A 12,931-nucleotide genomic window follows, 5' to 3' on the forward strand; every position below is an offset into this window, starting at 1 on the left:
TGTGTAATGTTGTATTGTAGTGTCGATGAGTTCAAGTCGTGCCTGGATCCATGGTAACGATGGCAGCGCGTTAGCAAAGAGGGCCCGCAGCTCAGAAGCCTGCCGAAAACCTCAAGGGAATAATGTAAATAAGCAAAGTACCAAATCCTGGTGCCATGCACCACGCCATTCCAGCTCTTAACACCATCGCCATGCATCTTTCGCAAACAATGTGTCCCTGCGAGAGGTACCCGCCATACCATAATTTAGAGCTGACTCGAGTAAATCCATAGCACATGCACCATAAAACCGGGTGACATGCCAACCATTGCCGGTCATCGCGATAACGCCGCCCGACGCCTGAGCAATAGAGAGACAGAAGCGCCATGCGACATGACTGCAAACATCGCAAAAGCCCACAATAGATCCCATATAGACAAGTGAAAGTGATGGACATGAAGCAAAGCAAACCAGAATTCGCCCGCAAGCCATGCAGCAAAGGAAAAAGATCAAGAGTCCCGAGGCTATCGAACCCCTTCTCCAGTCATACTAAGATTGAGCATGCGCTTAAGATCCTGCTCCAAAGCCAACGTATCAGAAGTCGAGGTCTGAGGAGGTGGTGCAGCGGCGGATGGAGGCGCAGAAGCAGCCTGCTGCTGCTCTGGTTTCGGCTTTGGCTTCGCCGATACCGAGGCAGGTACGAAAGACATCATGGTCGTAGCAGGCTTGGGTGCAGATGCTGGAGGAGCATTTGCTGTTGGCCTACCATGTCTGGGACCCTGTCCGTGGAAGTTGCCCCTACCGCGCTGATGGGCATCCTGACGCTGCTGATACCGTCCCGGCGTCTGTGTGACATGCTTGTTGGGCTGTCTCTGCTGGTTCTGGCCATAAGGCACAGACCCACGACGCGTGTTCGCTGGTCCCTGACCACCGCTAGTGGGCTGACCACGCGAGAATGTATTAGGGTCGATTGCGTTTGCGGAAGGAATGGAAGGGAAGTCCTGGAACATGCTCTGCTGGACGGTAGGAGAGTCTGCAGTGACCTCGGTGCGGAGACCCGAGTTCCGTTTCGGAGTATCGCCCTGCGCCGCCTTGAACATAGGTGAAAGGTTACGGTTGCCGTAGAAGAAATCTGGGCCCTCCTGAGGGGCTTGAGCAGGTGTCGAGGGACCTGAAACGCTGCGATTGACAGAAGGCCGGCCAGTATGGAAAGGTGACGGCGTGAACTGGGGTGACTGGAAGTTACGCGAAGCTTGCGCTGCCTGCCTAGGCGGAGTAGCAGCGGGTGCCTGCGGCTGCTTCTGTGACATCGAAAGCCTGTTCATGAGGTCCTGCATAACATCGTTCCCAGTGTTCGGCTGCTGAACATCTTTGAGTTGCGGCACTCTCGAAGGATCTGTCATAGAGCGATGCGCGCCGGACGACTGAAAACGAGGAGGAGACATGTGCGAGTTTCTGCCCTCGCCGTCGAGCTCGATGGGGAACACGTTGTGCTCCGGCTGCTGTGGCTGGGGTCTGACTGGGTGCGCACTCGGGCTGAATGCCGTGTTCTTGGCCCTCTCAGCCTTATCAGCCCTGAACAGCATGTCGAGTGGGGAGTCTTCATGACGTGCTGGAATCGCAATGGGTGCGCGCAACGGCGAGGGAGACGGGCTTGGCGAGTTGGCAGAATCAGAGCTGTTGTCGAGCGGCGGGGTGGGTGGACCAGGCGCTGTCTTCGCTGGCACCGAACGAGAGAGGAACTTAGGGATAGGCAAGGCTGAGGGCGCAGGAGAGGCATGGAAGGTAGGACCAGCATATGCGCCCTGGTTCTTCAACGGCGTGGCAGAGATACGGCTCGAGGCAGCCTCTGTGTCGGTCAAGGAGGTTTGAGCACCCCTGGGAGAAAATGTTCGATCGTGCGACGGCTGTCCGTGCGTGTGCTTCTTCCCATTGCGCGATCCCGTGGGCGCCCGGGCATCGTCGGTGGTGTAGGCGCCGCCTTCTGACAACGCGGGGTCGGCGTTCGGCGGCTTGCTCGGGGAGGCGTGCGCGGCATTGTTGTGGTTGCGACCGCCCCTTGGCCTGCGCTGTGAGTGTCTGCCATTGTTATTGATGTTCTCCTGTGCGGGCTGCGATGCGCTCGGCTGGCGATGGCCGCGCGGGGCGCGAGGAGACGCTATGCTTTGGCCAGTCGACATGTAAGGCAGGCGCGATATGTGCGTGTGTGAGTGGGAGGGTGGGCGACTCTGGTAGCTGTCGTCGGGCGTCTATACGGCGTCGGGGGCCACGATCAACTGATGGCGCGGGATGACGAGGCTGTCGTGCTGCGGGCTTGATAAGGCGAGGTTGTGGAGTTGCGAGAGAGTGAAGTGTTCATATCCAGAGCACAAGAGTAGTGATAGGCGCGGGGTCGTCGTGTGGAACGGTGGAGGACGAGTGAGAGAGTGGTAGGAGGGATGTCGTCGGTTGCGCGGGCGGTGACTACTGCGGACCTGGCGCAGCCTTGTCTTCGGGCAGCGAGCGTCACAGCCTCAGCCGGAACCGACGCCAGCGGTGCGCGAAACAAGCATCTTGAGCATCTCGAGCTTCTTGGTTACGGAAAACACCTTCGCATCCTTAGCATCCATGGGTGCACGAGTGGCCTAGCAGAGGGTCTGCAGGCGACTACATAGAGCTGTCTAGTAGCTTCGAGGGTTCTTCCTCCTGCGTTCCAATGTTCTGTCGGCCATTCGTTCAGGACTCAGAGAGAAGGCGCTGGCCCGTGCCACCCGAGCTCCGCCAGGCACGGTCGACTGTTGCCTCTTCGTGAGCGTGCACGTCGACAAGGCAAACACCTTTCACCTCCGCTACACCACTGCCAAGTAATTCCAAGCGCGGCGCCTCCTGCTCACCGCCACACCACGACCGCGCGCATACTGCCTTCGGCCGCCACCACCGCTCGCCGATAGCTCTACCGTCTCCCCGCAACCCCCACATCCACAGCAACCATGGCGGACGTCGACATGGCAGATGCGCCTGCGCCCAAGACGAAGGTCGCCAAGGCCGGTGCCAGCACAGATAGCGGCGACAAGAAGCGCTTCGAGGTCAAGAAGGTGAGTCGTCGTGTGAGATTCAAGCAGGACTGGCTGCATATTAACAGGGCACAGTGGAACGCTGTAGCCCTCTGGGCTTGGGACATCGTCGTCGATAACTGCGCCATCTGCCGTAACCACATCATGGACCTCTGCATCGAGTGCCAGGCCAACCAGGCTTCTGCCACGAGCGAAGAGTGCACCGTCGCCTGGGGCATCTGCAACGTACGTTCACCGTCACACGACTCGCTACGCACACACAACTAACGCGCCACAGCACGCCTTCCACTTCCACTGCATCTCGCGATGGCTCAAGACGCGACAAGTGTGCCCGCTCGACAACCGAGACTGGGAGTTTCAGAAGTACGGTCGATAGAGGCTCGGGGATACTGTGTATAGCAGCGCTTGGGTCTGGGTTTCGTTACGGACGTCTGGCGTCACTGGGCTTATAAAGAGGTCACGAGAACACGAGAGCACTTTTGCATCACCGGCGGGGGAATCATCGAATGAACCATCAAATTACGGTCATGACGTTGCTTTGATCCATGGCCGGACCCCTCCACTCGTGATGTTGTTGCGTCTATCCAACCTTCTGCCCGTCCACGTCGATGCTGTAGCTCGGTGCGGAGATGGTGTGCGGGGGCAGCCAGTCCTCGGGGTTCTTGTTGTAGAAGGGCCACGGTGGGACGACGACGAGGAAGGTGAGGGCGGTGCCGGCGAGGCCAATGTAGAGCGCGAGCTTGATGTCTTGCTGCGCGAAGCCGACGAGGAAAGCGATAATCTGGACTGGTGAGTACTGTGATATAGGTGGGGAGAGGACGAAGAGAAAACATACACCTGCTGCGCCGAGCAGCACGGTAGTCAGCATCTCCGCCAGCCGCTGGCCCTCAAAGTCCTACACATGTTAGCTTCTATGTCAGCGACTGGTGAACCCATACACATACAATCTGGCCCTCAACCGCCTCGCGCACCTGCTCTAGCATCTGTTCAGACATGGTGGTGGTGTAGTGCAGATGGTGTAGTGCACTGACGTCGCTGGTCACGTTATGGGCTGCGATCAGGCCAGCGTGTTGCCTCTCGTTACTGGTGTCTACTTCAAGGACCAAGCCAGCGAGTTCGTTGCTGCGGCAGTTCAACGGTCGATGTGGCCGCTTCCCCGAGATGCAGCTCCGTCTGCAGGGATAACTCAGCCGCAGACGCCAAGCGCGGTCCGCGGATACGATTCAGGGCTGAATGAACCTGGCGCACCCCATGCATGTGACAAGCCAAACACTGTGCCTTTCTCTCCAAGCCAGTCCAAGCGCCACAACGAGTCACTCGCTTTAGATACACTATCCCTAAGACCCTGTTCTGGAATGCGTAACTTTTTGTGGTTGCCGTAGCATCGAAAACCAGCCCTTCAGCCCCAGTCGGCCGCGGTCCCGTTCTGTGAAAAGCTTGACAGCCCCGACGGCCCGCGCTTCGCTACATAACCTCACTCCTGCCCACCACTCCACAAACACCACCCACACCGTCCCTAGGACTCTGTAAAACCCCTACAAACAACAACTAAACCACCGAATCCAAACCTACCTGTACGCTAGGCGCCAATTTCAGTGACTGCACAATTAAAGCTGCATCGCTGACTCGTACCCAGGAAATCCCTCAAACCACCAGTGGACGTCACCGCCCACGACCGCGACTGATTGAATCCGGGGTTCCCGTTTCAATCACCGTCTCTCCCCACAGCGCTTCCTGACGCCTCGACGTCCTATTTCCACCAAACCATCAAGTTGGCGGGGCTTTACCTTCACAAGTTCTCCTCCACCCGTCCCCTTCTTGGCCCAAAGGCGTGGGTCCACGGAGGCGACTACAAGAAGCCGCCATAACTGGGCTATACCAGGCTCCCTAGACAAATTCGCTTTCGACCATCTGTACTCACAAACTCCTCGTCCACGTAGGATCAGGAAATCTGGCTACCGGAAACTTTCCCCCAGCGGCTGAGTGTAGGGGAGGACCCTACGCAAGGCCTCTAGTCAAATTGAACGCGCCTCAGAGGTGAGCGCTCACAAGCGACTCGCCGATCCTTGGGGTTTCTTGCGCTGCAGGAGACCTTAACTGGACGTTCACAACACCAAAGCTGGCTTAACCAAGGAAAAGAAGAACCCTTGGAGTCAAACTCAATCGCCGCCTGAGTCGCCAACATGTCTGACACTCCGAGAACTGAGAAGTCCGAGACGAGGTTCAGCACCCCGGTGTCTGACCTCGACGACCACCGCCGACAGCCCCAGTCCATGCCTCGAGCTGACTCGCCGCCTCCTATTCGATCGCGCCGACCGACCTTTGCTAGCACCAACAACCAAATCGATCGTCCGAACTTGCTGATTCAAGTCAACGAAGCCCTCGAGGCAGGCGGAATCACTGCTCGCGATTTTGAGGAGAACGCCATTGTGGATGAGGATGCCCCATACCTGTCACCTGAGGGTTACGGTCGCCGTGGCTCTGTCCAGGCTCATAGCCCGTCTGCACGACGCGACACCTTTAGGCGCCCCCGCGACCCAGCTATCGAGCGCCTAGTCAGGTCTCGCGCTTCTTCCACAACCTCGCGCTCAACATCGCCTCCCAATTCCGTGGATGCATTCGCTGGCCCCAACCGTCGCCGTGACCGAGCAAACACCCTCAACAGCCGTCCACCGTCCATCGTCGAGCTCAACCTTCAGAGGACGCATTCCAGGGCCACTGCGCGCCGCCCAACCATCAGCGATGAGCGCCCGGATGATCTGAAGAGCATCAAGACTGTTTCTGCCGCCAGCTCTGCCGAAGAGGACGTGTGCTTTCCCGTGGAGGAGGACTTTGGAAAAACCACGCGCTTCGACTATGAAGAGCTGGAGGAGTTTGTCGCCGAGTGCCACGAGAGGACTCCAATTGGCCAAAACCTGCGCCACAAGCCCAGTGTTGCATCTCAGATGTCCAAGAAGATTTTCGCAGACCTTCGACCAAAGTCCAGCCAGGCCAACCGCATGGACGACATCGAGACTGCTACCTTAAAGGATGTTGACCCGGCCATTCAAGAGAAGCTTGCAGAGGAGGGCCTGGCGCACATGTACAACGAGAATAAGAAGGACATCCCTGGTCTCTCCGGCAATCGATTCACGTTCTTCTCTTCCGAGCTTGACGACACGATCCACGCCGCCGAGCTTGGGGGCCTGCTCATGCCTGGCGAACGCTTTCGCGACCTCTTTGAGACACCCCCTGACGGCGGCGTCTGGTGGATGGACATGGTCAACCCAACCGAAGAGGAGGTATTTGCCATCTCTAAGGCTTTCGGTGTGCATCCCCTCACTCGTGAGGATATCTGCATCCAGGAGCCCCGTGAGAAAGTAGAGTTGTTCCACCAGTACTACTTCGTATCTTTCCGCTCCTTCTACCAAGCCGACAAGGAGTCTGAGGATTACCTGGAGCCTCTCAACTTCTACGCTGTAGTGTTCAAGGAGGGACTTCTCACTTTTACATTCTCTGAGAGCCCTCACACTCTCAATGTTCGCAAACGTATCAGTCGCCTCCGCGACTACATCAACCTCAATGCCGACTGGATTTGCTACGCCCTTATCGACGACATCGTCGATAGCTTCGGTCCTGTCATCCGTGGCATTGAGGATGAGGCCGAGGCCATCGAGGACCAGGTCTTCACCGCCCGCATCGAAGACTCCCGCGCCATCCTCCGTGCAGTAGGCGACGCTCGCAAGCGGGTCATGCAGCTGCTGCGCCTTCTCGGCGGCAAGGCCGACGTCATCAAAGGCTTTGCTAAGCGCTGCAACGAATCCTACAGCGTCGCACCTCGCGGCGACGTCGGTCTCTACCTCAGCGATATTCAGGATCACGTCGTTACTATGATGTCCAACTTGGCGCATTTCGAGAAGATGCTGAGTCGCGCGCACTCCAACTACCTCGCGCAGATCTCGGTCGATCAGGTTATTCAGGGTAACGCTAGTAACGACACGCTCCAGAAGGTTACTGTTATTGCGACCATTCTCGTTCCGCTGAACTTGATCTGTGGTCTGTTTGGTATGAACGTTCGCGTTCCTGGCCAGGATGGCAGCCCCGCTTGGTTCTACGGTATTCTGGGCACGATCGCGCTGTTCGTAGCGGTCTGCTTGGGTGTTGCGAGGAGGTTGAGGTACATCTAGACGCTTTCCTTGTTGTGGTTGTTGTGGTTACGTGTGTTTGATGTTTAGTTTGATCTACCCTTTCCCTATACACGTTTCTTCTTATTCGTTCTCTCCTTGTTTAGATTATGCGTAACGATGGCATGATAGATCCTGATGTGCATATCCGTACAGCGAGGCGTCTGTTGTTGGATCTCCTCCATGTGTAGTTAGTTCAGTTACATATACAAAAAGTTGTTTTCGAAACGGTACGTGCATCGCCCCTTCCCGTCGTGCTGATTCGCAACTGCATCGAATGCTTGCACCTCAGCTGCGCCTGCATGGTCTAGCTGCAGCCCCCACCCCAGCCTGGCCAACATTGAGACCTCCATGCACTAGACATCTGCAACAACACACCTTTTCTCGTCTTGGAAACTTCATAACGATGAACGTGGACCAATTTGACAGCTTCGCACACAATAGGCGATCTAAACGTTTGAAAGTCAGGCACGATCGTCAGCTAGAATTTGAACGGAAAGATTTTTCCACTGTAAATAATCAGGCTTCCACCACTGCGCGAAATCGGCGCAGTTCACGGAGAAAGTTGACTCACGCGCCCCCTTATACCTCGATTGACTCTGAAAAAGGAGACATTCGTCTCCTCGAACTCCAGCCCGGACGCTTCCAAGACGTTCTCGACATCAGACTTGTCGCCAGCAATCTCTTGCACGGCGCTGAGCAAGCTTACGAAGCACTATCTTACGTATGGGGCACATCAATATGTCCGCAGAAGGCTATTCTAAATGGCATACCGGTCACAATTACCGAAAATCTCGACTGCGCTCTCCGTCATCTGCGCTTGAAGCTTACAACTCGCACCTTGTGGATCGACGCGCTCTCTATGAACCAGGCCGATATTCAGGAACGGAACCATCAGGTCCAGATCATGGGCAAAATCTACTCGACCGCTGTTGGAGTCATCGTCTGGCTCGGTCCAGTAAATGAGAAGGATCTGCACTTGAAAGCAGTCCTCGGTGCGATGCAACTCCACTTCTCGGATCCAAACCCTGGAATAACCACGCTGTTTGACTACGTGTGCAGCGTCATTGCGTTGCTTAACGAGCAGGTAGGCGAGCATCGAGACACCAAGAAGTGTACCCTCTGAGGCAATACACCGGCTCATCGCTCGTCCTTGGTTTTGTCGGGCTTGGGTTGTCCAGGAACTCGCCTTATCAAAGGTTGCAACAATACGCACAGGCCCCTATCGATTTCCTTGGGAGCCATTCCAGCGTTTCATCAACTGGTTACCACACCATCGAGCAGATCCTGGAAAGCATCATGAGGTTGTCGAGGCTGCCAATCGTGTCATGAAAGCACAGCCGCAAGAATCTCTTGCTCATCAACTTTGTCGTAGTCTGCATATGTCAGCAACCGACCCTCGCGACAGGATCTTCAGTCTTCTGGGCATCACTAATTTCAATGGCACCAGCATTACTCCTGACTATGCGAAATCAGTGCGGCAAGTCTTTATGGAGGCAATGGCTGTCATGCTACGGCAAAATCAACTAAACATATATTTACATGCACCCCTACATCCTCTTCGCGAAGCCTACGGAATAGCCTCTCAAACGTCTCTACCGTCTTGGGTCCCTGATTTTCAGATTTCGAATGCAGCATTTTTTCGAGACTTGCGCGGCACAGATCTTCCATTCAGCACTGACCGTGCATACCATCGCCCGCTAACGTTACTGAAGTTCAGGTTGGGACTAGACAACGCTCCACTCAATGTGGATGACAAGCTGAACACCTTGTGTCGAGATCTCCCGTGGTCAACATGCCGTCTTTCCGGCGACCTGAGTGTTCTTCACGTACCTGGACGTAAGATTGGCACTATCGTAGCAACATCAGGCGATCTTCTCAACCATATGGAAGAATTGAATCCACTTTCTGGTCTCCCAGAATCCCTTTACAAGGTTTACAAACCCACAATTGAGCCACACAAGTCGGAAGCCGTTGATTTAGTCGCGGCTCTCGTTAGCTTAAATGAGGTAGTCCAGTGGTACCGAAAGTACGGAAATGAAGTGGCCGAGGAGCTGCAGAATCCGACCTCCAGGAACAAACCCGGCTCAGTGTTATATTTATGGAAAAACTTTGCGGCTAGCATCAGGTCCATCGGAAAGAACCGTCTTGTCTTTACGACTGACAGCAAACGTGTCGGTCTGTCATATCATCCGGACTCCGTCAACGGTATTTGCCCTGGAGATTGTGTTGTCGGCCTCTTCCATATGAACCTGATATTTATACTACGAGAGAACCAACCTGATGGAACGTGGCAGATGATAAACATCGCAAGCGTAATTGATGAGAGATGGAGGGACACGTCGGAAGATGCGGATATGGAGGAGTATAGAATCATATAAACTGTTTCCTCGAGAAGAACACATGAGAAGTCAACTCTTACCTTACAATTGTACTCATCGAAGGCTAAATCACCATAACAACTCCTTTACTGAGAGGATCAAGAAGCCCATAGGTGCCTTCATTTTGGGGTCGGGCGGCGTTCTTCCAATGTAGTCGACATCATAACAATCGCCCTGCCTAGCCGCAGGACCTAAGCCGCAGCATTGTCGACGAGACATGCGATCGCAATAACCACTCTTTCTATTATTTCGATAACAAGAGTATAAGTTGATTCTCCAGAGGCCTCAACTTCAGTCGCATAGGGTTGACAGGCACTAAGCTCGATATAGGCAACTAATCCCTACCCTGTCAGCTGCATGCATGCCCTCACATCTGCACAACTCCACCGACCCCACATACACAATATATGATCTCAACTTGACGTGCTCCCGAGGTCGAGCGGAACAACCTCTGTTATTAGACTTTTGCTGCAGCAGTCTCAACATGTTTTCAAAGACCGCAACTTCATCCAAACCGAAACGTCATCGATCATCATGAGGGGTTCACAAAAGCCCATCGTACTGGGCACCAAAGATATCGCCAACACTGCGTCAGAGAGCTTCCCAGATCCAAGCACCGGCGGCGATGTATCATGGAAGACTCTCATCTCCGCGCCCAAAACATCCACCGACACATTCACTGTCGGCATTGCTACATGTGCACCAGGCACATCATCCGGATGCCGAGGGCATCTGAAGCTACATCTCCATAAGCAAGCGGAGATCTATCACGTCACTCAAGGCAAAGGTATTGTCACTATTGATGGAAAAGAGCATGAAGTAAGCAAGGGCAGCGTGGTATGGATACCTGGGGATGCGGAGCATGGGATTGAGAATGTGGGGGAAGAGGATTTGGTGTGGTTGTATGCTTTTGCTGCGGATGGGTTCGCGGATATTGTGTATCGGTTTGAAGAGTCTGGGCCTGGGAAAGAGAAGGCTAAGCTGTAGGGTTGGTGAGAGTGAGGATCATTGCTTCGCAGATCAAAGTCAATAATGTTGTGTCCTGAATCGAACGGCTTGTGGTCAGGAACGTTGGTTTTCAGTGTCTTGAATCACCGCTGTAGTGGCCTCATACGTAGCAGTGGTGTTACACAAGTCCCCAGTTTCCATTTTGTGGGAGACTAGCGTGGCTCAGAGACAGTTGAGATCTGTGTCACTGCGGGGAATAGTTTGCAAATGACAAGCCACGTTGTGTGAAAAAGGCTTGATACTACTTCTCGCCGGTGTGCAATGCAGAGGGTCGGCTATGAAGAGTACGGGTACGGAAACGACTGTGTGAGGAATTACGGACCTTGCGGAGGTTGGTGTGACAATAAGAGACAAAAGTGTTGAGGAGCAAATGGGGAATGTTCCAGCTGGGATTCTATCATGTTTACATGTTTGTTGCTCTTTAGAGCCCCTACCAGTCATTACCGTAACGCATGTCCGAAATAGATGTCTGTCGCTACCCCAATCTTTGTCGCTCGTGTCGGACATTGTTCTGGCATTGGAAAGCTTATTATGTTCAAGTCGCTTCTCAAGGGAAGAAGTTCAGAAGTAGTTGAAGTGGCGTTAAAGTAAGACGTCCTGTTCCAGACTCGTTGTATGAGAAAAGTCTGACGAACACTATTATACACAGACGGAAGGAGCCTGAATCAATTTCAAGACTGTAAGTCCTCCGGATCACTCTAGCATATCGTTCACAACGACAGCACTCGTCCCACACCATTGTAGAGGTTTCGATTGGAGTGGCGCCAAAGTTGGCTGTTTAATTGTTAAAGAAGCTACCTTGTTCTGGGTGTTCCATGAACATGGGTGTAAGATGTTCCTTAGGACAGTTCGGAGCAAGGGTCGCTCTTGCGACAACTAATCCTATGCTCCTAGAGGTAGGTGCTGGCAAACACTGTGGCCTTAGTCCGTTGACTTGGGTCCTTACCGTGACGTTACTTGATTGAACGAAGGGTTCATTCATCTCGCGCTCAGAGTACATGTCACTTCCTAATCGTGTTGCCTTATGACTGAGTTCGCGGGTAATTCCACAGGCCGTTCATGGGAGGCGATCCCTGCAGCTATGACACCAGCATGACTTAGTCCCGGCAACGAAGTCGTCATGGGACAGGAATTGTATACGTACGACCACACTAGAATATGCTGGGTCAATCATTTTCGCCACGGGTTCCATTGACCAACGCTTCCCCAGTTGTGGAACGGTGGCGTTGGAGTCCATGGCACATACGAACTAGGGAGACGGGACAAATACCAACCAGAGCCGTTTCGCTCGTTGCTCAACCCATATGTCTCATCTCCCCAGTTACGAAAGTTCCAGTATCGATGCTTGCAAAAATGTCCAGACCCCTTGACCTTGGTACAGTGATGCGTACAGTAGGTACGTACCGTGGTTCATGAGGGCGGACAGCCTTGTGAGTGGCCGTTCACCACGTTGTTGTCCTGCAGGACATGTACCAGACTGTCAACTCTGTCAATCAAGATAGAAACAGCCATCTAGAAGCCTTCGTTCTTACATAACGTAAGTCTGTCTCAGTAGTGAACCAGGTTCAGGGGGTCCGTACATTTCTGCAACCACTATATACGCTGCCACGCACGAAATCGGCGTCTGCGACGTCATTACGGAATCAAGCAGGTCGAGTTTGCCCAACAATATTGCCGTATGCTGTGTACCCCGTGCCAACTGATGCATTTGGGCCTGCCTGGTCGGAACGTAAAGCATAAGTCACTGGGTCGATAGGGAAACGATAAAGACCGCGCCGGTAGTGCCTCGTCATTGCAGAAGTGCTCTGTGGAGAGTCCGGTGCAGTTCACGACTAGACTCGGCGACTGGAAGTCACTCGTATGGACGAAGTCGTTGATTTTCTTAAGGAAGGCGTGCAGTGACAAGTCGTGCACGCTTGGCCTTCACTTGCCTGAGCAGGTGATCGATATATGGCAGCGGATTGATGGCGACAGATATGAAGGAGTAGCCGTGTTTGGAAGTGATTGCCGGCAATTGAGATCGATCGAGAGTGGTGAAGTCCTGCATCTCCTCGGCATACCAAGGTGGCTTGTTAGAAAAGATGGCGATCGGACACTTTCGGATGCCCATTTCTTCGCCTTTTCCGACCCCTGCTCAGCGATAGTCCGCCAAATGTCTTAGCTAAAGATATCCCAATTGCTCGTGTCTGTGTTTCGCGTGCGTGTTCGCCATATGGCGCCCGCCCAAGTTGAACAGTGATCGATCGACTCATCCCCCGGCAGTATTTTGCAACTATGGTGACTTTGTAGCCAGCTTCGAGGAGGGTGACTGTTGTCTGGAGGCCGATCACACCGGCGCTGGTGATGT

The 12,931-nt window shown here is 54.0% G+C and overlaps 6 protein-coding genes across 6 annotated transcripts; 4 read left to right on the forward strand and 2 right to left on the reverse strand.

Annotated features, from left to right (window-relative positions):
• Nucleotides 1–372: 372 nt before the first annotated feature.
• On the reverse strand, nucleotides 373–2,553 carry BU25DRAFT_227738 (uncharacterized protein). The gene has a single exon (XM_033701387.1). It carries the CDS (start codon nucleotides 2,157–2,159, stop codon nucleotides 504–506), a length of 1,656 nt encoding a protein of 551 aa, XP_033565509.1. The 5' UTR covers nucleotides 2,160–2,553; the 3' UTR covers nucleotides 373–503.
• A 259-nt stretch (nucleotides 2,554–2,812) lies between these two features.
• Nucleotides 2,813–3,850, forward strand: BU25DRAFT_407834 (RING/U-box). Its single transcript, XM_033705652.1, has 3 exons — nucleotides 2,813–3,053; nucleotides 3,108–3,257; nucleotides 3,310–3,850. Exons 1-3 carry the CDS (start codon nucleotides 2,949–2,951, stop codon nucleotides 3,406–3,408), a joined length of 354 nt encoding a protein of 117 aa, XP_033565510.1. The 5' UTR covers nucleotides 2,813–2,948; the 3' UTR covers nucleotides 3,409–3,850.
• BU25DRAFT_407837 (SPC12-domain-containing protein) lies at nucleotides 3,366–4,078 on the reverse strand. Its single transcript, XM_033705653.1, has 3 exons — nucleotides 3,977–4,078; nucleotides 3,868–3,927; nucleotides 3,366–3,813 (listed from the first exon to the last, which is right to left on the reverse strand). Exons 1-3 carry the CDS (start codon nucleotides 4,025–4,027, stop codon nucleotides 3,613–3,615), a joined length of 312 nt encoding a protein of 103 aa, XP_033565511.1. The 5' UTR covers nucleotides 4,028–4,078; the 3' UTR covers nucleotides 3,366–3,612.
• Nucleotides 4,079–4,846: 768 nt separating this feature from the next.
• Nucleotides 4,847–7,251, forward strand: BU25DRAFT_227730 (cora family metal ion transporter-like protein). Its single transcript, XM_033701386.1, has one exon. It carries the CDS (start codon nucleotides 5,216–5,218, stop codon nucleotides 7,196–7,198), a length of 1,983 nt encoding a protein of 660 aa, XP_033565512.1. The 5' UTR covers nucleotides 4,847–5,215; the 3' UTR covers nucleotides 7,199–7,251.
• Nucleotides 7,252–7,775: 524 nt separating this feature from the next.
• On the forward strand, nucleotides 7,776–8,394 carry BU25DRAFT_318223 (HET-domain-containing protein; the record flags this gene model as incomplete). Its single annotated transcript, XM_033702225.1, has 2 exons — nucleotides 7,776–8,183; nucleotides 8,287–8,394. Coding segments are annotated over 2 exons (516 nt in total), but the record flags the coding sequence as incomplete, so codon positions are not given.
• A 1,577-nt stretch (nucleotides 8,395–9,971) lies between these two features.
• On the forward strand, nucleotides 9,972–10,959 carry BU25DRAFT_407840 (RmlC-like cupin). Its single transcript, XM_033705654.1, has one exon. The coding sequence runs from the start codon at nucleotides 10,111–10,113 to the stop codon at nucleotides 10,561–10,563; it is 453 nt and encodes a 150-aa protein (XP_033565514.1). The 5' UTR covers nucleotides 9,972–10,110; the 3' UTR covers nucleotides 10,564–10,959.
• The last annotated feature ends 1,972 nt before the right edge of the window (nucleotides 10,960–12,931 follow it).

The sequence above is a fragment of the Macroventuria anomochaeta genome, assembly GCF_010093625.1.
Source record: "Macroventuria anomochaeta strain CBS 525.71 unplaced genomic scaffold BU25scaffold_5, whole genome shotgun sequence".
NCBI classification, from domain to species: Eukaryota; Fungi; Ascomycota; class Dothideomycetes; order Pleosporales; family Didymellaceae; genus Macroventuria; species Macroventuria anomochaeta.